This window comes from Mauremys reevesii, linkage group 15 (genome assembly GCF_016161935.1).
Source record: "Mauremys reevesii isolate NIE-2019 linkage group 15, ASM1616193v1, whole genome shotgun sequence".
Classification (NCBI taxonomy): Eukaryota; Metazoa; Chordata; order Testudines; family Geoemydidae; genus Mauremys; species Mauremys reevesii.
Window position 1 is genome coordinate 37,331,663 of NC_052637.1, and position 21,902 is coordinate 37,353,564.

A 21,902-nucleotide genomic window follows, 5' to 3' on the forward strand; every position below is an offset into this window, starting at 1 on the left:
ACTGCCAACTGCCATTGCAGTCTGACTGTGCTAGGACACTATGTGTCCCTCCCATCTGTCACAAATGCTTGATCATAAGCCATGGGCTTTCTCTGAGTTAAGTGTTACTAAGGCCAGAAAGGAGGAGAGAAAATTTAATAATTGTATGAAACTGGACATACTGGAAGACTAAGACGATTGGCAATGGAATATACAGGCTCTCTCCTTCTAAGTCACTGGTTTGAATCTAGCTCAGGTTAACTAGTGACTGAAAGTTATCATCATCCAATGGTTGCTTGGTGGCCTCAGTCCAGTTCTCAATGGAAAAGTGTCTGCATCACAAAAGTCACGATTAAAACCAAGACTATAGTTATCTAATGTGCAATTATTATGCACCCATCAACTCAGCAATTTAGCAGAGTTGCCTGACCTATTCTCTCACCACTATAGGAGGTTCCACCAGGTCAGGGTTGGGACAATGTGTGGGTAAATAAAGGATGTCAGTCTCCAGAGATGCCACCCAGCACCCATGTAATTGTTATAGGGTGACCTATGTTGTAGACCCTTTGCAGTCCCTCTCAAATGCACCCCTCATGTGACAGGATTTACTTCCTTCAACAAGGGTGGAACCCCACAGTTCAATCACTTAGACTAAATAACTGGGCTGCAGCCACCCTGTTTTCCAACACTGTTAACAAAACCAGCTCAAGTGTATTTGGCACTTGCAAGAAACTTTCCTCCAGAAACTTCCCAGCCTGTGTCCAGCAGCTGATTAAAAGTGACTGAAAACAGCTTTTTCCAAATAAACATATTGTTTATTCACCCAAAGATTCACAGCAATCAGAGAACTGGGTTAAAATAACAAAAATCTACATGCATCTGGTCTTATCTAAACTTTACCCTTTCCTTGCAAGCCTAGGAAGGTTCACTTAACCCAGAAACCCCCACCTCAGGGCTGGGATAGATAGAGTGACCTCCTTCATTCTCTGCCTCTAGCAGGGTCTCTATGTCAGTGTCTCTCCTTCAGTTGCTACTGGCCACTTACCTGCTCCTTCTTTACAGAGACAGTTTTTAACTGTTTATGGCTCTTTTGATTTCTAGGCTCTGGTCTTGAGGAAACAGCTGTGTAACGTTTGACTGGTGCCTGGGAAGAGAATCTTCCGAATTAATGGCCCAGCCATTGTTCTCTTGAAGTTGTTTACCCAGAGCTGTCTTATCTCTGACCCTTGGTTTGTTTCCTGTTTGTTCTTCCTACCAACCCCTTTTAATTCAGCTCCATATAGTCATAGATAATATCAAGCAGGTAAACTGACATACATATAATATAGGTTTCAGAGTGGCAGCCGTGCTAGTCTGTATCCGCAAAAAGAACAGGAATACTTGAGGCACCTTAGAGACTAACACATTTATTTGAGCATAAGCTTTTGTGGGCTACAGCCCACTTCATCGGATGCATAGAATGGAACATATAGTAAGGAGATATATATACAAATACAGAGAACATGAAAAGGTGGGTGTTGCCCTACCAACTCTAAGAGGCTAATTAAGAGAAAAAACTTTTGTAGTGATAATCAAGATGGCCCATTTTAGACAGTTGACAAGAGGTGTGAGGATACTTAACATGGGGACATAGATTCAATGTGTGTAATGGCTCAGCCATTACAGCCTACAGGAGAGTGTTAGAAGGCAGATATATTAATCCCAGATTAAGCAGATCCCTTTTCCCTGGGTAAGGTAACAGGGGCAGTTCCAGAACAAGCAGGAACTTGCTGGAACCAACTAAGGCAGGCAGGCTAATTAGGACACCTGGAGCCAATTAAGAAGAAACTGCTAGAATCAATTAGGACAGGCTAGCTAATCAGGGCACCTGAGTTAAAAAGGACCTCACTTCAGTTTGTAGTGTGCACGTGAGGACCTGGGAGCAAGAGGCACTAGGAGCTGAGAGTTAGAAGATATAATTGCTGGAAATCTGAGGAGTAAAAGCATTATCAGACAGCAGGAGAAAGGTCCTGTGATGAGGATAAAGAAGGTGTTTGGAGGAGGCCATGGGGAAGTAGCCCAGAGAGTTGTAGCTGTCGTGCAGCTGTACCAGGAGGCACTCTAGACAGTTGCAGTCCACAGGGCCCTGGGCTGGAACCTGGAGTAGAGGGCGGGCCCAGGTTCCCCCCAAACCTCACAACTCCTGATCAGACACAGGAGGAATTGACTTGGACTGTGGCTTCTACCAGAGGGGAAGGTCTCTGGGCTGTTTCCTGACCCACATGGTGAATCTCTGAGGTGAGCAAATCCACCAATAAGCACGGGACCCATCAAGGTAGAGGAGGAACTTTGTCACGATACATACACACATAATATAGATATCTCCCTCATTCTCTACAATCCTTCATGAGCACTAAATTCACACTCATGAATTATGCTGAGATTAAAGGAGGAGCCTAGAGGCAAGATAAGAGGCACAAATTCTTTATACCATAATGGTTTACATAATTCTTTTGCAAGTTGCACGGCCTTCATAGAAATGTAGGGCTGGACATCAAGAGGTCCGCTAAGTCCATCCCTTCATGCTGATGAGTTGGCTATCCAGGTGCAAAGATTAAGGACTGCTGAGCATTCTTTTTCAGTTTTTAAGCCATGCAAGCCCCAGGAATATTTCATGATTAACAATGCCCTTGCATGGGTTTAAACATTTATTTTTCAAAAGAGATCATACTTACATTGTCATTGCTTCCTTTGTTGTCCTCATATTTTGTTTCTATGTGAATGGAGAATTTAGGCAAAAATGAGCACTGCAAAGAAAGCAAAATGTGTCCGATCAATTAAAAATGTCAATTGCTTCATCAGGTCACATGTTCAATAAATCATGTTTTCTAGCAGCTTTCCTATTTTTTCCTGATTATTGCAAGAAATGGAATAAAAATCACTGAAAATCCACAATTGCAAGTTTTTTTTAAATGCTTTTGAAAGGATATATTGATTTTATCCCAAAATTGAGCACTAAAACAAAGTTATAACTAAACTAATATTAGTATTGTGGGACAACTAGTTATATATCCACTAGTGTTACTTTATACAAACACTAGCTTTCTTTCTCTGTGGATTGTTTCATTCAGTTGGTTTCTAAGAGTGCAATTTGCAGTGCTAGACAACACAATTTTAGAGACTATTTCAAGCATCTTCTCTTTAGCGTTTCACACTCTTGCTCCCAAATCAGTTTTTTTCACTATACTTAAGCAGCAAGGCTGGTCTACAATGGAGGGGGATCGATCTAAGTTACACAACTTCAGCTACGTGAATAATGTAGCTGAAGTCGACGTACTTAGATCTTCTTACTGCGGTGTCATCACTATGGTGAGTCGACTGCTGCCGCTCCCCCGTCGACTATGCCTGCGCTTCTCGCCAAGCTGGAGTACAGGAGTTGACGGGAGAGCACTCGGGGATTGATTTATCGCGTCTAGACTAGATGCGATAAATTGATCCCCGCTGGATCGATCGCTGCCCGCCAATCCAGCCGGTAGTGAAGACATACCCCGGAGTCAATGGCCAGAAGTCCTTGAATGATACTAGTTCAGCCACTTTACTATAAAGGCATCAAGTCTTTTCTTGCATTAACTGTCAGTGACACTGACGTGCCAGTTCTTTGCAAGACATTTAATTGATGCCCGATGGCAAAGAGTCTTTGAACTGCTTGTGACTATTTCAAACGTTATGTATTGAGGTTACACAATGAAGAAAGTTTTATGCTTCAGTGCTCACATTGCTACTGGTCCAAATTTGGACTTGATCAGAGTTGATTTTGTTCCTCCAACAGGAAGGGAGGTAGCTTGGAGAGTCAGCTGCTGCGGAGCAAAGCTGAAAGGGGAAGCAGATTCTTCTGGAGACTAGAGAATTTACTGTTTTCTATTCCCTGGACTATATGAAAAGAAGCCATTGATTGAGCCTCTAATTTTGGCCACAGAACACCTACTATTCATTAGCAGCAGCTGAGCAATAAGCATGGACCACTCAAACCTTTGTGCAAAAAAGAGTGAGATGTTTATGCCAGAACAGGGCCCTTCAATGGATTTAGAGAACAATTTTTACCAAACATTTAACACAATACTTACCAGCTATGAAAATATCTAGGCCATGCACTACGCACCTTATTTATGATATTAGTAGTAGACCGGTGATAATGTGGTGCAAGAAAAAAATCAGTGGTGTGTGCAGCTTCAGAGATAGGGGTAATTAGAACCTACTAGGCTATCTTTGGGGCCATGTGTTACTTGGTATGCACACATCTCAAAAGGCTAGGTGAGTGTATTCGTTATTCATAAGCAACCAGATAGAGCTGGAGCTAATGCAACACAGGCTAACAGATCAGAAACCCAGATAGTCTTCCAGCTTAGGTTTGACCAGCAGAGTCTCAGCTGACCTCAACATACAGTATGTTTTATTCCTGTCCCAGGTCATCCAATCTGTCAAAAACATCTCTATTTTATTTCCCCAAGTTCTCAAGGCAGCTGCAGAGCTTCGGTCATAACTCCTGAAAGAGGGTAAAGCAAAGGGGTTGTTTTTTCCACATTCTGCATTAAACATCTACTCAACGTGTTATGACTAGGCTGCCCACTTCTGCTGGGCTACACAAACCCTGCCACAGCACAGCACAGCGCATGCTCTCATGTGGGGGAAGGCATCAGATTGCCAGGGATGGGTTAGAATTGTGGGAGAGAATTACAGTGAAAAGTTTGCTGGTGCCTACTGGAAAGGCTATTACACATAAAAGCAAGAAGACAAAAAGACAGAGCAGATGGACAACACGAGACCCTCAGGATGCTTTGCTGATTAGTTGCTAGCTGGTCTGAGCATGAAAGAGATTTCAATATTTTTTTAATCCATTACAAAACAGTGTTATTTCCACCTTTAAATATGGATGTGAAAGCTGGAAATCCATCAGAGGTACAGACAGATGTCTAAAATGCCTTCGAAAGCAAACATATACCACAAATACCGAGATTCATCAGAGAGTTCAATAGCTTATCTCCAAAGTTATCCAGAAAAGAAGATGGAAATATCTGGGACATGTTAAGAATAAAGCCAGAGCATCTGTTGTGGCAGGTGTGCTATTGGGTAGCTAAAGGAATGTGTGAAAGGGGCTGACTGAAAGAACCCCTCCGTCAAACAGTACTAAGCTGGGGGTGTGGGGGGGAATATGGGACTTAACAACGGAAAGAACATGCAAAGAGTGGCCCAGGATGGGGAAGGGTAGCAGAGTCCTGTTTGTGCCCTAAGCAACATTTGATGGTTCCAGAAGGATTCAGCTTATAAACAGTAAAGAACCACAGCATCGAGGGTATGCTTGCTGTTTTACACTAGCTGTTTTGTGTGCATGGGCAGGTGGATGGTGGATAAAGCAAACTGCTATAGAAAGTAGGCTATACACTGCAGATTTTTTTAAATAAAAAAGAAATAGAGACTCATCACATATATATTGCCGTGCAGAATTTTTGGAACAGCTAGAAAATAAGGTGGCCAAAACATAGCATGTAGAGTTCTACTGCTGCCCATGGCAGCTGTGATTTTTAATAGGATGGCGTGTAGCCTACAGAGATTACAGGTCTGAGCACGTAATGCTCCAACTAGATTCAAGCTGGAATTTTGCATGCTGAGACTTCTGCCAGGAAGCACCATGTAAGAGACGAGGGCAGTTGCAACTTGTTGCATTTTAGAGATGGCTTCTGGCAAGTGTGGTTTTGTGTGGGTGGAGTCTGGGTATGCCTGCCTTTACTCGGGGTCAGTGTTTAGTTTTGAATTATTGGGTTCACCAAAAATTTCACCAATTTTTTTTAAAAAAGTGGTTGCTTCACGAGTTGCTAAATGTTTGGAGCATTTGGTAGGAAAACACAGTTGATTGGTGTTCTGCGTGCATCTCTTCAGGCTATAGCTCTGTGTCACCGTCTGTTAACATGTTTTAGACACCAGCTCTTCTGGTCTGAGGGTGCAGATTTAATTCTCTCTTTTACACAACTTTTAAGAAAACAAAACCAAGTAAAAATCAAATCTAGCAAACTGAAGAAGCTGTAGATAAAATATATGAGCAGCCAGTTGGTGGAGAGTCATCAAAGCATGTACTGTCTGAGCAGAGAAGATCCAGGTCTGGACAACTTGGGAAGCCACAAAGCTGATTTCTTAAATTACACAGTACAAGTCTGGTGCTTTGTCCAAAACCTCAACAGTTATGTAAATGATACTTACCACTCTGGCTCTAATGGCTGCGGACAGTGCAGCTGCTCCCATATCCCCAATTACCCTGCTTGCCACAGGAAGTGGTGCTGCCATCTTAACCTTCATTGTCACTGAAAACCCTCTTGTTGGCAGAAGTGGTTTTGTCACATCCAATTTCTGTTTCTGGTTGCTATGCAGACACCCCCCCTCCCCAACGATTCCTCTTCCCTTGAACCAGCGAAAGTATCCGTGTGCTATGATCTGACTGTCAAGTCCCTGGAGGTGTTGGATGGAACATATTTTCCACAATATAAATATCTTTTTTCTTCATTTATTGAAACTGTTGCCGTTGGGTACATCTACACTGCAATTATCCTACGATTGCAGCTTGTGTAGATGTAGGTACAGATTAAAGCTAGCTTGGGTATATCTACTGGAGCTGCAATCACACCCCAGGACTTCAGCGCAGATATGCCCCTGAAATCACTGCAACCTCACAGTTAATAGAGGATAGCAATCAAAATCATTCTCTCTGCCTTAGTGGGCTAAAGCAAAGCTGCAGGTTCAGTACAATTATGACTCCTGAATAAACATGAGTAACTGAGAGGATTTTTAAATATATAGACATATGGGGTATGACCCTATTTTATATAACAGTATTGGATAAATCAGGCGACACTATAGCAAGCTTCTTAGTAAATGGCAACCCCCAAATTTAAGTCCTGCGTAAGTGATGCTTTGGTCTTCTGCCCAAGGGTAAAATTCACCTCAAGTATTTTAAAAGTCACCTGTGATGGGGCCTAGGGAATGCTCACTGCTGTGTATACAGACTGATTCTTCTTATGACAAGTCTGTTTAGATGATAATTTCCACAACATCATTGCAGTTTGGAAAAAAGTCCATATCAGTTTTCACTTTTCCTCTCTACCCATAAATATCAGAGCTAAACAACTGTCTGTCAGCAATGAGGCAGATCAGGATGCTTCTTAACACAGAGCCCAGCCATTTTACATGCTATGCTCCAGAATGTATTGGCCCATATTGCAGCAGCTTGACAAGCCACTACTTTAATGAGATGGTTGTTTCCTGCGCTCCAGAGTCCAGACTCTCTTTAAAGTCCAACCCCCAGGATACAAAGAAAATTTTCCAAAATACTATTCATGTGTAACTAATGGAGTGATGCTCTGCCTGAGTCTGCACACAGCCTGAAACATTAGCTATGAAAGGTGTGACCTCCTCCCACTCATTTCAATGGGGCAGTAACTCTGCAGCCTACTGATTGTCCTTTAAGGGTGGTATTTTTAAAATACTCAGTGTTGGCCTAACTCTGCCCCCATCCAAGTCAATGGTAGTCTTCTTGATTTCAGTGGGAGCAGAGTTAGGCCAACACTGAACACATTTGGAAATGCCACCCTAACTTTCAATGTTTTAAACTATTTCACTGAGGATCAAAGCACACGAGAAAGGAGAGTGACAACGTTATAACGATTTGCACCATCTAGAACGAGTGCCATCTCATGTTGGCATCAGCACTGAGAAAAGATAGGGAGAACAGCACCACTTATTTTCTCCCCCTAGATCGAACCTTGACTACATTAATGGCTCTTCATCATGCCGTATTTTGCCACAAGCTATCCTGTTTGATTGCCTAGCAATAGGCTGGCATGGAAATGCTGGTATATTTCACTAAAGCTGTTTTAGCAAGTGTAGCAGAGTGGCTTGCCTCTTAGGGCATGCCAATGCCCACAGAACATTTTGGACCAATCACGAGTGAGCCTCCCAGCCCGGGTCTGCAGACTTCGGCTGGTGGGGCTCATGCTAGTGCTCTGAAAATGGCTGTTTAGACAGTGCTTTGAAGTTGTGGCTTGGGCTGCAGCTTGGGCTCTGAAGCTATATAATTATTTTTAGAGCACCAGTACGAGCCCCACTAGCCCAAGTCTGCAGACTCAGGCTGGGAGGCTTGCTCCTGATCACTCCAACATGCTATGTAGACATACCTTTGAAGGCTGGAGGATCTTGTGCTAGCCAAACCTGACTACTAAAGAGGCACACCTGAGCTGGATCAAGTGATTCCCCAGAGAGCAGCAGGAAGCTGCAGGGAAAAGGGAGGAGACTCAGGAGGAGAGACTACAGTGAGTGAGAGAGGCTGCAGGGAAGACCCTGAGTAGGGGTGCTGGAACAATTTTCATAGTGGGGGTGCTCTTATTACTACTTCAAGCCAGCACCACTTACCCTGAATCCCAGGGAGTTGCCCCAGCTAGAAAGGGCTGGGAGTAGCCTGCTAACAGATGGAAGCCCTCAGACACCCAGGGAATTTGAGGCTGGAAGGAAGATTTTTTTGTGTTTAATTCTGAACTTTAAGTTAATACACCAGACCCTCATCAGGCCTTGTGAAAGCTTCTTATTTGAGTTTATTGAGGAAGCCGTGAGGGACAACATGCAGGGCTTCCCCGAGGCCTCAAGGGGGTTCCTGGAAGGAGGCCACTCGTTAACCCCTAGCAACTCACAACCTTTGCTCTCCATAAGCCCCATTGAGCTAGGACATCCCTTTGATAAATAATCCATTAGCGAAATACCAAGTCTTAAAAGAAAAGAAAATCCCCATAGAATCCCAGCATTTTCCTGAAAAATTAGCTTCAGCAACTGCATATGCGGTGTGAGAGCTACAAGAATTATGTCTTTGTCACCTGGCTGAGCCCTCGTTTAACAGCTTGTTTCCCCCAAAGAAACATTAAGGGAAGATTAAAGACTGAGAATTTGAGTGCCATTTGCCTCATATGGTATAATGGGAAAGGAACTAGGAAACCATATGTCCTGACCAGGTTCCAATCTAAATGCATGTGTAGTACAGTTGCTGGGCTGTAACAAATCTTGCTGAAACTAAAAATGGCAATGGGAACTTAAAAAAGCCCCCCCAAAATACTAAACTCCACCTACAGTTAGTGGATTGCAAATATAACTCTTAAAATCATTGACGTTATTGGCACCTGCTGTTGTAGTAACATCGACTTTCAGCAACACTTAGGCAAGGTCCAAATTTTTGTACAAGTCACAGAATGTATTTTGTGATTCATCAGATGCTCTCTGAGTAACTGGCACAGAGCTCTGGCAGAACCAGGGAACTGTTTATGCAGCACTCAAAAGGCTTTCTTATTCATCACGCACAAAGAATTTTTTTTCCCTTAAAGAACAAGAACTAGGCAAGAATTAAAATCAGACACAACAGGGAAAGCTAGGCAATGATTCTTTTAGTGTATTACTCTTCAAGGCACTACTCCTTCCTGCCCTGCCTCCCCCGGGGATGTATTCCAGCACAAACCTGGTAGCTGATTGATACACAGGGCATGCACTGGAACGTATGGGGCAATTCCATTTCCAATTTTCCATTTCAACATCTCTAAGGTTTGCAAAGTGCCTCTCAGAGAAAAAAACAAGTAGCAATTCCAGGCTATCATATTTTTACGTAATTTTTTCATTACATCTTAAATTCTGCAGAACGTGTCTACATTTGCAGGATTCCCCTGGTCTTTTATGACCCTTAGTCCTAAGTTTCCTTTCGATACAACTGTCTTGATAGCTGACTTCTATATCATGGCTATCAAATCCACGGAAATTGCATTATAAACTCAGTTTGAATATCTCAAGCATCCTGCAAACCCGGGATACCTACAATCAGATGTGTAGGGAGAATGCAATGCACAAAAAGTTGAAATACACTACGATTTTGCTTTCTGAGGTGGTGGGGAGATTTCACAGCAGAAGAGAGCGAGTAGTGAAACAAATGCATCTATCTGTAAGAGTAATTACCAGAATTAAGTATGAGCATTCCCAGATTAAAGAAGGGGGAAGTGAAAGCAGTATATGGAAAATACATACCACAGTTGGATTTTCAATTCACTACAGACACTCTCTTGAAAATGAAAGGGCTATTTTTAGCATGATGATTGATTAGTGTTGCCATAGCAATAAGAAACACTTACAGGAACAGGATAAAATGTAAGCAAGCCAAAACCAGTACCAAAGCCTTAAAGGGACAGAGTCAAACACATATGGCATTTTACAGTCAATCTATGGATAGGGCTGTAAAAATAATCCTTTCATAGCGATTACTGTACATCTGAGGTGGATGAAGGGATTACAATGGTTTGCAATAAAACTGTTGGGCAGAAGGCCGGAGAAAAGGGTTCCTTTGCCCTTTGTAACCTATTCAGGAAGCTGCTCTACCAACGAAGGATAACAGTATTTTAGCTAGTTTCATTACCCGTTGGGGGACCTTCTGCAGAAAATCCAGTGAGCTGCTGGAGGCTTCATCAGTGCACTGTACCTCTCTATACTCCTCATGAACATTAATCCTGAAGCCTTGGAAACTATTTTTGGATTGTCAGAGTTAATCCTGCTCTTTGCTAGAGTGGCTGAGGCATATTCCCTTAAATCTTAGCACAAAAGCTAAGGGGCAGCAGTCATTTCATGTCAATGCTCCGTCTGGCCATCTCTCACTTTTCAGGCTTTGCGCTGTCTTATATGGTCACATATATGTTTTCTTGGCAATGAAGTCAGATCCTGCAAGGAGCAAAGTGCCTTTGACTCCCATTGAAGAGAATATCCTAGGACTGAGCCTTATGGACAAGGTGTTTGACTGAGTGAAGTGAGATTGGCCAAGCGAAAGCGATGTCTTATGCTCGACTTGATGACTTTTCTCTGTCTGTCATGCAATAACTTTCGAACCCTACAGCCAATCAATTCCAAAATTTCAGGGAATGTTCTAGGCATCAATGGACAGAACTCTTGATTTTGGTGAACATCAGAAAACCAGAAGGGGGAAATGGGGACACACAGAGCCCCTGACATCTGATTAGCAGACCCAGCAGCTTCAACCATCTCTGTAATTGTCTATAGATTCACAGATTCTAAAGCCAGATTGTGATCATCTAGTCTCACCTCCTGTATAAACACAGGCCATAGAACTTCCCCAAAATAATTCCTAGGACAGATCTTTTAGAAAAACATCCAATCTTGATTTAAAAACTGTCAGTGATAGGAAATGCACCACAAACCCTTGGTGAATTGTTCCAATAATTAACTACTCTCACAATTAAAAATTTACATTGATAGATCAAAGAACCAGTTGACGGCAGCCGTGAACACCTTCCACCTTCATCTCTGCTCTATTAAGATGCTGATACCCTGAACGACTTATCTCCCAGACAGAAATAAATAAGAATGGTGTGTGTGGCGGGGGGGGGGGAGAGAAATGGGGAGTTTAAGGAGTGTTTCCTGCCAGCACCACTAAGGGCACTGGAGGGGGGAAGGGCAGGGCGGAATCAAGACCATAGACCCAATCCCCCTATCTTGCACCAGCCAGTGGAGCTGGCCAGCCACCAAAGGAAGTGTGTGCTACATGCCCTGAACTGGTGTAGCAGCAGGCATGCTCCCCCTTGAGGCTTAGGAACACCATGAGGCACAAAGCTGCACTACTTCCAACGCAAAGCTGTGACTAAAAGCCACACAACAGCCCTTAGGGTGCAGCTAGGCTTACTGGAGCAAACCTGAACCAAACCCAAAGGGTCCATCTGAACGTGTCTTACTTTATGGACCCATTGCTTCTCTCAGCTGACTATGTCACTATGGGAACCGGGGGGTCTGAGAGAGCTGTGCAGGGCCTCCATTCAGCCTCTGGGGGTTCTTGCAGAATTTGAACCTTTTTTCCTGTCCCTCAGACAGATAAAACCTGTCCTCTGAAGGAATGATCAGATGGAAACTCTACACATCCAGGTCACATTTTCAAGCTTTTCTTCACTGCCATGAGGGCTAGAAACCTTTTTAAAAAAATGGAAACGTAACCCACATGCTTTATACTGCAGCATTTGCTCTGAAGTCCAAAGAAAGGCAGAGAAGCAATGGGGAGGAGATATGAATACTTTATATCTCTGCAGATGTGTAGAAGACTGGGCAGAGCAACTCAGCTAGAAGGGACCAGAACATCCAAAAGTAGGGCATGACAGTTACTGGAGGCTGTTTATGAAGGTTTTCATTGTAGGCTGGCCACTTGGCAGGTCACAGCCACTCATCCTCTGAAAGCTCAGCCAATCAGAGCACAGTAGGTAAGGAAGGTAATAAATATAGGAGTTGTAGACAGTCCTGTGGACTCAGTGGCTGATGCATGCAGATGTGTCTGCTGTGAGAGCTGCGTCCCAATACCTGTACCATTTTGGATATAGGTAAGTGCTATTCCCGCTTTCCTTATCAGAGAAGCTCTCCATTAGGATAATGTTTGGTCCACTGCTGTGTGTATCATGGATCTAGAGGGAGAGCCGGGAGGCTACAGGACTTACATTTAGCCACTAGTTAATGGCTTGAAACTGGGATTCTACCTCAGTTAAAGAGAGAACTGGCCAGAGCTCAGTGAGAGAGGTGTACATCAGACCTGATTTAACTGGGCTCACAAGGAAAAGCTAGTGCCTTCTAGAAATCCAGGGAATGGACATTTCATATGCTGATCCCAATACATGTACCACTTCGGATACAGGCTACAGATTTCTGTTTCACAAGCAACTGAGGTCCAGTCAACTCTGGAGGCCCCAGACTGTTTGATGACTTGGTTCTGAAGTATTTGGAAAGGAACTGGCTTTGTTTATGAGCTCTGATGAGTCAATACATTGTTGAGACTGAGAAATTGGAGAATGTGTTTATATGTATGTACCAAGGCATAGAAGTGTAAATGTTATGTTAAAAATATATGTAACAACAGCAAAGGGGGAAATCTGTATGAAGAATACCAACAGATCTGCTGCCTAATAGCTCATGTTTATGGCATTCATAAGTATTCAAAATACTATTTGCAATGTACAGGATGATTTGTAATGTTTTGTGTGTGCATTAAATGGTTATTTACTGAGAAACTATATGGTACTGTCTCATACTGGGAACCATTAACACCTATTTACCAGGGTTTTGCATGGAAGAGCCCTGAGGTTTAACTCTGCTTAATGCTTTCAGAAAAGTCCTGAAAAGACAGAAATCTGGCCTGTGCTTCAGTAGAGAGTTAGCTGAGGTGCAGGAAGAAGGGGGGCATAGCTGAGCTGTACATAATATCCCCTCAGCATCTTCCTACTCTATTACAAAAGCTCAGAGTCTGGAGTAGTCACATGACTCCAAAAGCTGAAGCCCTGACACAAGCCTATGCCCTAAACTAGCCTTGATTATAGAAGTAAAACATGGGAAAGGCCTATTGGGTTACTTGTCCATCGCTGGCCAATGAAGGATTGTTCCCTATAGCGCATATTTTAGTGCTTGCCTCTGTATGAGAAGAGCCCCAAAAAAAGAATGATTTAGCCACAGGTTTGTAAATCTGCTGCGGTGTAACTGATTTTTAAGAACAATGATGGAGAAAAACTGCACAAGGCTGTGCCCATACTGCAGAACCCGCATTACATCACAAACCACCCAGGCTTTGCTCTTGTTGCCACTTCATTATAGTCCCTTGATCTTTGTGTGGTTAACTACATCGCATGCTCTCCAGAGAGACGTATGCAGAGAAAGAGAGAGTGGTGTGAAGAGCTGGACTAGCCTGGGTAATCACCTTCCACCTGCCTAAAAACTCCTCTAGCTTCATCTGGAAAATTTACTCTCCACTTCATTGTCTAAACCCCTGCTTCTTGTTTTCAGTGCAGAATGGCTGCATCCCACGGAGTGATTCCCATAGAGGGAGGGCTTGATTCTGATCTCAGTGACATGGGGATTTACACTGAGGTGACTTCACTGAAGCAACTCTTGATTTACACAAGAGCAGAAGCGGGCCCATTCGTTTGTCAGGTGCTCTGGGGTCTTTCAAGATAAAAAAGCACTGTCTAAATATAGGCTGTTCTTATTCATTTTCACAAGTTTAGGATAACGGTTCAGATCCTAATGGGAGATGATGTCTTCCAAAGTGAGTGAAAAGGACAGTGTGCAGGAATGTGGAGGTGATATTTGGTCAGTCATGGCCTAATTTTGCTCTCACTTATACCGGTGTCATTCTGGAGTAACTCCTCTGACTTCAACAGTTTCACTGTATTTACACCAATGTAAAGGAGACAAGAATTTGGCCCAGATATGTAGATCTTTATGACTGTTCAATTTGCAGGATTCACCACTTCACGCCAATACATGTTTGAAGTTGCGTTAACTTTAATTAAGCTTAAAATGAATGAAAAGCTCATCCAGCTTCCTGCCAACCCTCACATTCTCTGAAACCATTTTTAATATGAGAGAGACAGATCTTTGAAAATGTTGCACTAATAATTTATGAACAGTGAAACTCATCTCAAGTGATCATCTCAAGGGAAAAGAAATAAAAAATAAGCTCAGTGGGTAGGAGAGGTTTCCTAACCATGGCCTATTCCTGTCCGACTTGGGGTTAAAATCTATTTTTCAAATAAAGATAGTTACAGCATTCCAGATAAAAATAGATTTTTTTTCCATAAAGACAGTCAGTCCCCTTCCCCAGCCCACCCTGATATGTTCAGAACCAGCCTGAAGCTTGCTCCCTTGAGGCACAGGGTGAAATCCTGGCTGCACAGAAGTCAGTGGGGGTTTTGCCATCAATTTCAGTGGAGCCAGGATTTCACCCTGGTACAGAAAGAAGTCCCCTGAACAAGTTGCTGTTTCCCCCTTATCATTTCTATGTTGCTGGGGTGCTGTAGCTGTGGCCTTCTACCAACAAGCAAATGTCATGCAGAGGATTCCCACTCTCTATTGTCATAATACGGTACTTTCTGTATGCTTGTGCATCCACAATCCTGAAACTGCTACTAATGCTAGAGACACAATCAGGCTGCAAACACCACCACCACAGGCATTATAGACACTGCATTAGAGACACAGAAACTCTACCTATCAACGAACTCAGTCACTTTGCCCCAAACTCCCTGGGTTAGAGCTATGTTTAATTCAGGAGAGGTATTCACACGGTAAAATTGAAGGGCTAAAATCCCCATGCATCACACTGCATTATTTTTACTCCAGAATGTCTAGGTGGGTGGAAAATAGATTTCATTAAAAAGATTAAAAAAGCTACTGGATGTTGGAAGCTAATGAGTGTGGGACACAAATATGCAAACACAATTTCCATTGCATATTCCTACATTTTTGGTTGTTAAAAGGCAGATGTAGTATTAGACAAAAAATATGTACCAGTTTTTCCTAGTCTCTAACATGATCCTTTTTACTTTTTAGCCTTTGGCTGGAACTCACTGCTTTATATTCTGTGCACTCAACATTTTACACTCTGCACCAGGGGGTGCTGTATTATTGACGGTGTTTTATATTTTTGCTGACTGTGGCTTTAAATGGTCTGTAATATGTAAGAAATCAACTATTTTATTGGTTTCCTAAATTCTAAAAAGAGCAGAGAAGTTATTGCACTCTGGGCCTGATCCTCCACCACTGACGTCAATGAGACCATTATAGGCTTGGACCCTAAAAGAACTAGGGTCATAAGGGGATTTTTAGTCTGTGAACAGCCAATAATGACCTGATTTTAAAATAATTTTAAACCTCTCATTTTCACTGGTGTATAGTTTGTACTCAGCAAAAGCTAGTCTCTGTAAATTAAATGTATCTTGCCCCGTACAGGAGTACTTGTGGCACCTTAGAGACTAACACATTTATTTCAGCATAAGCTTTCGTGGGCTACAGCCCACTCCTTCAGATGCATAGAATGGAACACACAGACAGGAGATATTTATACATACAGAGAACATGAAAAGGTGGAAGTACGCATACCAACTGGAAGAGTCCAATCAATTGAGATGAGCTATCATCTCATTAGTTTATACAGAGCACTATTTATTTCAATAGGCTCTGTGTGGCTATAGCAGTCTGCCCATGCAGATCACACTGCAGGATTGGGGCATTCCTTGTTATCTTCCTGAATATCTGTTAAGCGCCTAGCACAATTTTGATACCAAATACAAAATATAATGGTGTAGCTTTTTTAAAAAAATTATTGCCAAGATTTTATCTTAACAATATATAAAACTTGGCCCAATTCATCCAAAAATGAAGCAAGAGGAAGTTTAACTTTGGGGAAAAAAAATCTTGCTGTGAAAACACTGGGTGGCAGTTGCTGAACCTGGTAGATCAAGAAACCACTTATGTCTATTCCTTAAAGCAGCTGGCTCTCCTCATTTTGGGCCTCATGGAAGTCAACAGACGTCGCTGGCTCGATGACTACAATGTTTTGCAAATCCAAACTCAGGTGGAAGTTGTACACATGACATGGTTTCCTTCTGCCTCGTACAGCATCTAGATATAGTCTCATGTGGAATTTTCAGAGTCTTGTTTCATAAATAGCCCCCATATTACTGCCTACCCTCAGGATACCGTGCACTGCACAGGAGTGTGAACACACAGTAGTGCCATTCAGTACCAACTGCTTACGGCACAAGCTGGTGTCAATCAGGATGACAAGTATGTGATTTTATAAGAAGTTATGATCATGATGACTGGAAAATGGATGACTTGGTAATGTCATAAATGCTGCGACTTTCCAGCTATTTCTCAACCCTAGAAAAGCTATGTGTGGATCCTTTGGTGAAATCTGCATTGGGACTGGTGCCAGGTTCTTCTTCTTTCCTCCGTTAGGAGGACAATCCATATAACCTCCAGTCATCAAACAACTCTCCCTGCTAGATTGCCCAAACTTGGAAGAGAGGGCAACTTCATGGCCAGCCCTGATGCATGTCTAAAAGTCCGAGAAGTCAAACAGAGAAAGGCAATGATGTGAAGAGTAGGGCACAGCTGGGAGGATGAGACAAAGGAGAGAAAGAGATGAGGAGTGGAGTATGGAAGACAAGATAAGGGGCGGGAGAGTGGCAAAGATGGGAACAGTGCTGTAGGGAGGAGAGAGTAGCAGAGACATGAAGAAAAGGAGCAAGGAAACTACAAAGAGAAGCTCAGCACAAACAGCCAAGTTCAGTAGGAAAACGGCTGTTTACATCACAGCTGCAGACTCTAGGGGATGAAAGAGTGAAGGAATAAGCTGCCTCTAACCACTCTGAACCTGACATTGATGACTCTGTTCAATCATTGATTCAGGCTCTTCTTGTTCTCCGACATGCCGGAACAGTAGCTTGCTGAGAAAAAAAGAGGGCCAGAAGTGAGAAGCGGCAGCACTGATAATGAAAGCGGCAGTGTTTCCTAAATTGAGGAATATTTGATGTTGACTGATTCGTAATAACCAAGTAGGAGAATAAAGGAATTCTCATAGGCATCCTGCTATAACCTATAAGGGGAAGATTCAATAGGATTAAGCTCTTAAGGATGGAAAACAGCTTTCAGGAGAATTCTGAGTTTCCCAAAGATTTTGGAATTGTTACTAGCTAACCTGGGTCTTGTACCTGTAACTCATGTGCAACTACAATTGCCATTCACTGAACGGTGAGTTTTAGTTGGGCAAGCTCAGCTCTTAGATCATTAGGGGTCTAACCAGCCAAGCACAGCTGAATTTTCACATAATAAATTCAGAGGCAGTCTGGCAGTTGCCAGTTGGGATAAGTATTTGAGAATTCTGAAATAATGTGTTTGCTCATTAACTTGTATTAGGCCCCAGTGCTGCAATTGATAGCTGCTGCTGCTTGCATGACTAATAGAGCCTATTAGCATGTTCATTAAAAGCATATCAATAAAATGCATCCAAAATTCAAGCAGTGGCATTCAGATAGGGGGAAAAAAAGAGATACCCCTCCCCCCAGATTCTTTGAAATTTTATCTGAAACAAAAATTCTGCTCCCTTGCTTAACTTTACTGTCTGTTTATCAAGGTAATCACTGTACTTCTTGATAACTTATTTTATGGATTAATTAGCAGCTGATTAAGTGAAGCTCATAACTGGTCTGTTCTCAAAACTAGTTAAAAGCAGTAGGTCAATAATGGGACATTTAACAACTATCACTCTGGTGCCCTGATACTTGTTATCTGAAGTATTATATCACTTGCTATAGGAAAAATAGTGTCAATATGATAGATCATCAGTACAGGATTATTGTCTCCTGCTTTCTCTTCAATAACTGTTTTTCACAAATACTTCCGCACTTAGATTCTATTCTCATTGAAGTCAGTGGCAGGTGGAGGACAATTCTTTTCTGATCTCTGCAGGTTGATCAACTTATGCCACTTAAGCATGCTATTTAATGACCCATATTATCTTAGCTTCCATACTTATAACTATGGTCAAAAAATTTATCAGTGGTCCAATTTGATCATGATGTGGTCAAAAAGTTTTCCAGCTGGTTTTAAAATTGCAGACCCAGTATTTAAATATTGCTTGTACTGTGAAAATTGACTGCAGAAGTTTTTGAAATTAGCCTTAGTGTGTGATTGGATTGTACATGTGAACCAGCAAAAGATCTGCTTGAATTCTGCTTACATTAGCTTTTTGTTATTTTTTCCCCCTTCCCTCTATGTGGGTATCTGCAAACGTTTTGAGACTGATTTTCAGTGTATTTTGAACATGAGACTGATTTGTTTGGACCAGGACTGAGTCATACAGTATTGGTGACCAGGTTGATTATTTGTTTATTTTGAAGCTTCTGTCTTGTTCTCCACAATCTCAGCTTTCACTTTGAACAGGTCACATGAGTATTTGTTCTGTGCTCCTTATTGGCTAACAGGTACAGCAGCCCTGCTCTAGAAGCCATTTTCACTTGGTTTCTCACAGAGAGAGAGAGAGAGAGAGAGAGAGAGAGAGGTTGCTTTTCCATTAATTCTTTTTGATCCAGCTGGACAAATCCAGAAAAGAAAAATTTCCTCTGGATCTCTGCATTTTTTACTCTGGCAGACAAAGGCCTATTAAGCTTACACAATTACCCCTGTAGCTTGGGACAGTTTTTAATATTTAATATTTTTCCCTTACAAAATTCTCAAACTTGAGTGTTGTGGGTGCTCAGTTACTTTTCATCTAGGTGTCTAAAAATGTCTTTAGTCCTTAATTCTTGACACCTAATTATGAAAATGTGGGCAAATACCTTTAAGCAGACCACCTAAATTGGACACAATAATGTAGGCAATGGGTAACTATTGTTCAACATAACCTCATAATACTTTGTGTTTTCCATTCCTGTTTTAATGCACCCAAGCTTCTACAAGGGGCTTTCTTCACTTTTCTTGGAAGACATTTTGTAGTAGTTCCATTAAGAAGTTTTGTTGATATGTGCCTGAAATGTTCTTTGCTTAATTTTGTCCCAATATTCCAAGCTGTGTCTCCTGGCATCACCCACAACAATTACTCCCTCCTCCCCACAGACAGTTGTTTCCACTCTTAGTTATTTTTTAACCAAATTTTACATTTACAAGCCTTTTAATCTTTCTTCATAAGTCAATCTCTTCAGCCCCTTGATCACTTTTTATTGGTCTTCTCTGAAGTCCCCAGTTGGTGAGTATCTCTTGTATGGAGGTTTACAGAACTGAAATCCACGTCCTACCTGTGGTTCTTACCAGAGTTGCGCAAAGAGGGATGGACCATAACGTCTCTGATTCAGATTTGCTGTCTGACTAATAATAATACCTAGCTTTTATATACTGTGTTACTTTTTTTGGGGTGCCTTATAGCATTGCATTTCAAATTAATATATAATTTGCGGTCTGCTATCAACTCCCTAGGCACTTTCAACATTCCCAACTGTTTCCCACCCATTAGTATCTTTGCTTTGGGTTATCGTTCCCCAGAGGCAGTCACTTGTGTGTATACAAGTCTTGGTGATTTACTGCAGTTGTTTTCTCCAGTTGGCTCCATAACATCTTCCTTAGTCTATTGCTATTAGGAACATGGTTTAGATTTTTGCATGGAAAAGGAATTCTTTTTCTCTATAACAAAGACTGATCCAAAAGCTCACATTTAATTTAGCCATTACATGCACATCCCCATTAGCTGTTCTCTTGGTAGTTTTCTCCACTATTAAAATTATCTACTTTTAACAGGTGAACAGTTGATGAAAAGTTTTCAGAGTGTAAAACAGAGCATAGGTAATGGATGCCAATGCCACATTTCATGATGTAGGTCAACTTCCTTACACAATTTAGGGAAAAGTTCTGCTCCCAAATCCGCAGTGCAAGGAGATGAGCCTCAGCTGGTGTAAATTGTCACAGGCCCATTGAAGTTACTGGACCTGTGACAATATACAGCAATGAACTATCTGCCTTCAGATCACTATTGTTGATTCTGCCCTCATTCCAAGTGTGGACTACCACTAATGGCCATAGGAATATTGTGCATGATACAAATGCAGAACGTACATAAAAAATCTGCTAGGCAACCTGGTGAGTAGAGTTTTGAGTAAATTTTAACTGTCTACCCTACCTACCTCCTGCATGTTCTCAGCTTTGAGCCTCTTCCCAACTGTCCCTGGATTTCTTCTTTTCCACTTTCATCACATTAATCTCTTCCTCATTTGAAAAATGTTGCGTAAGCATTTTAAATGCTGGACTGTCAATATAGAAGGAATGGTGTAAAAGGGCATGCTTGCCCCGTAGTGCCTGCTGATGGCTAGTATGGCGGCTCTACTGAGGCCTGCCTCAGTTTCCCCTTAATTCAGACTTCCTTAAAGAGTCCACGCAGGCCAGATATTCAAAATATTCCCCCTTCTGGGGTCCAATTTATTAAGTCCTGTACACAATCTTTCAAAATAGACTCAGACCAACACTCTTCACCCCAGTTTCAGCTGGACCCTGCCACTCTTCCCTAAGGGTCCCATCCTCTCTTTTAAAGTTCCTTTCTTTTGCCCCAGTCCCAAGCTGAGCACAACCCCTACTCCCTGAGGGTCTGTCTTCCCACCCTCCAGTGCCTCTTGCTTGGAGTTTGGCCTTCTCCACATGCCTCCTCACTGACTCAGGGTCCTGCAGGAGCCATCCTACTCCCTGCACTGTCTGCAGGCATCGTCTTACAACCTGCAGCTGTTTCCCCCTTTATAAGACCCAGGTGTTTTCCCTTAAGCCCAGTTGGGCACCAGTTAGTTAGTCCAGGTGCACGGGACCCCACTCCCTCTTAAAGTGACCGTGACAGATGGGTTATCCTTGATCGTTGCTCTGAGGGTCAATCTAACTCAGGGCAGGATCTTCTCAGTTACAGGACCCTATGTCTAGAATTTCCTCCTTGAGGACATCCACCAATATTTCTCTCTCCAAGACTCAACTAAAGGTTTTTCTATGCAGGCTAGTACCTCCTTAACCATTTCGGTCTCTCTTTATGTGCCTGTTCTTTTGCCCAGCTCTGTTTGAGGGAATGGTTGGTTTTTCTGGGCACTGGGCCCAGTTTTTATTTAATTTTGACTACAGATGGTACAGTTTCCCAGATCCTATACCCAGCGACAAGCACTTCATAAGTGTTAAAAAATAAAATAAAATCTGTCTCTTGTCTCCAAGTAAGAACCAGGACTTTCAAAACCCTGTCTTTTTATAGAAACTTCTTTTCTGTGATAACTACAGTCATTACCAAGTTATCAAAATAAGTTAAATAATTTATAAGTGCTCCATAAAACACTTTAAATTAGCTTCAATGTTCTTGAACAATTACATAAAATAAAGTTCCAGTATCAAACCTGCTCAGCATTGGTGTGGCAGTAAAGGCACCAGCTTTGGATTCTACCTCTGGATTTTACAAAGTGATCTTATTTTCAGAATTAAAGAAATAAAGAGTATGGAAAACTTACTGTGTATTCTGGTCCCAGTTTGTCCATTGGTAAGAGAAG

The 21,902-nt window shown here is 42.2% G+C and overlaps 1 protein-coding gene across 11 annotated transcripts in view; it reads right to left on the reverse strand.

Moving 5' to 3' along the window:
• Positions 1-21,902, reverse strand: part of PITPNC1 (phosphatidylinositol transfer protein cytoplasmic 1) — a 193,503-nt gene that overhangs the window by 52,504 nt on the left and 119,097 nt on the right. For all 11 annotated transcript variants that reach the window (XM_039500833.1, XM_039500832.1, XM_039500835.1 and 8 more), the window contains 2 exons: positions 21,864-21,871; positions 2,694-2,765 (listed from right to left, as the gene is read on the reverse strand). In XM_039500833.1, the coding sequence (XP_039356767.1) occupies positions 2,694-2,765; positions 21,864-21,871 (80 nt within the window). The remainder of the gene's footprint in view (positions 1-2,693; positions 2,766-21,863; positions 21,872-21,902) is intronic.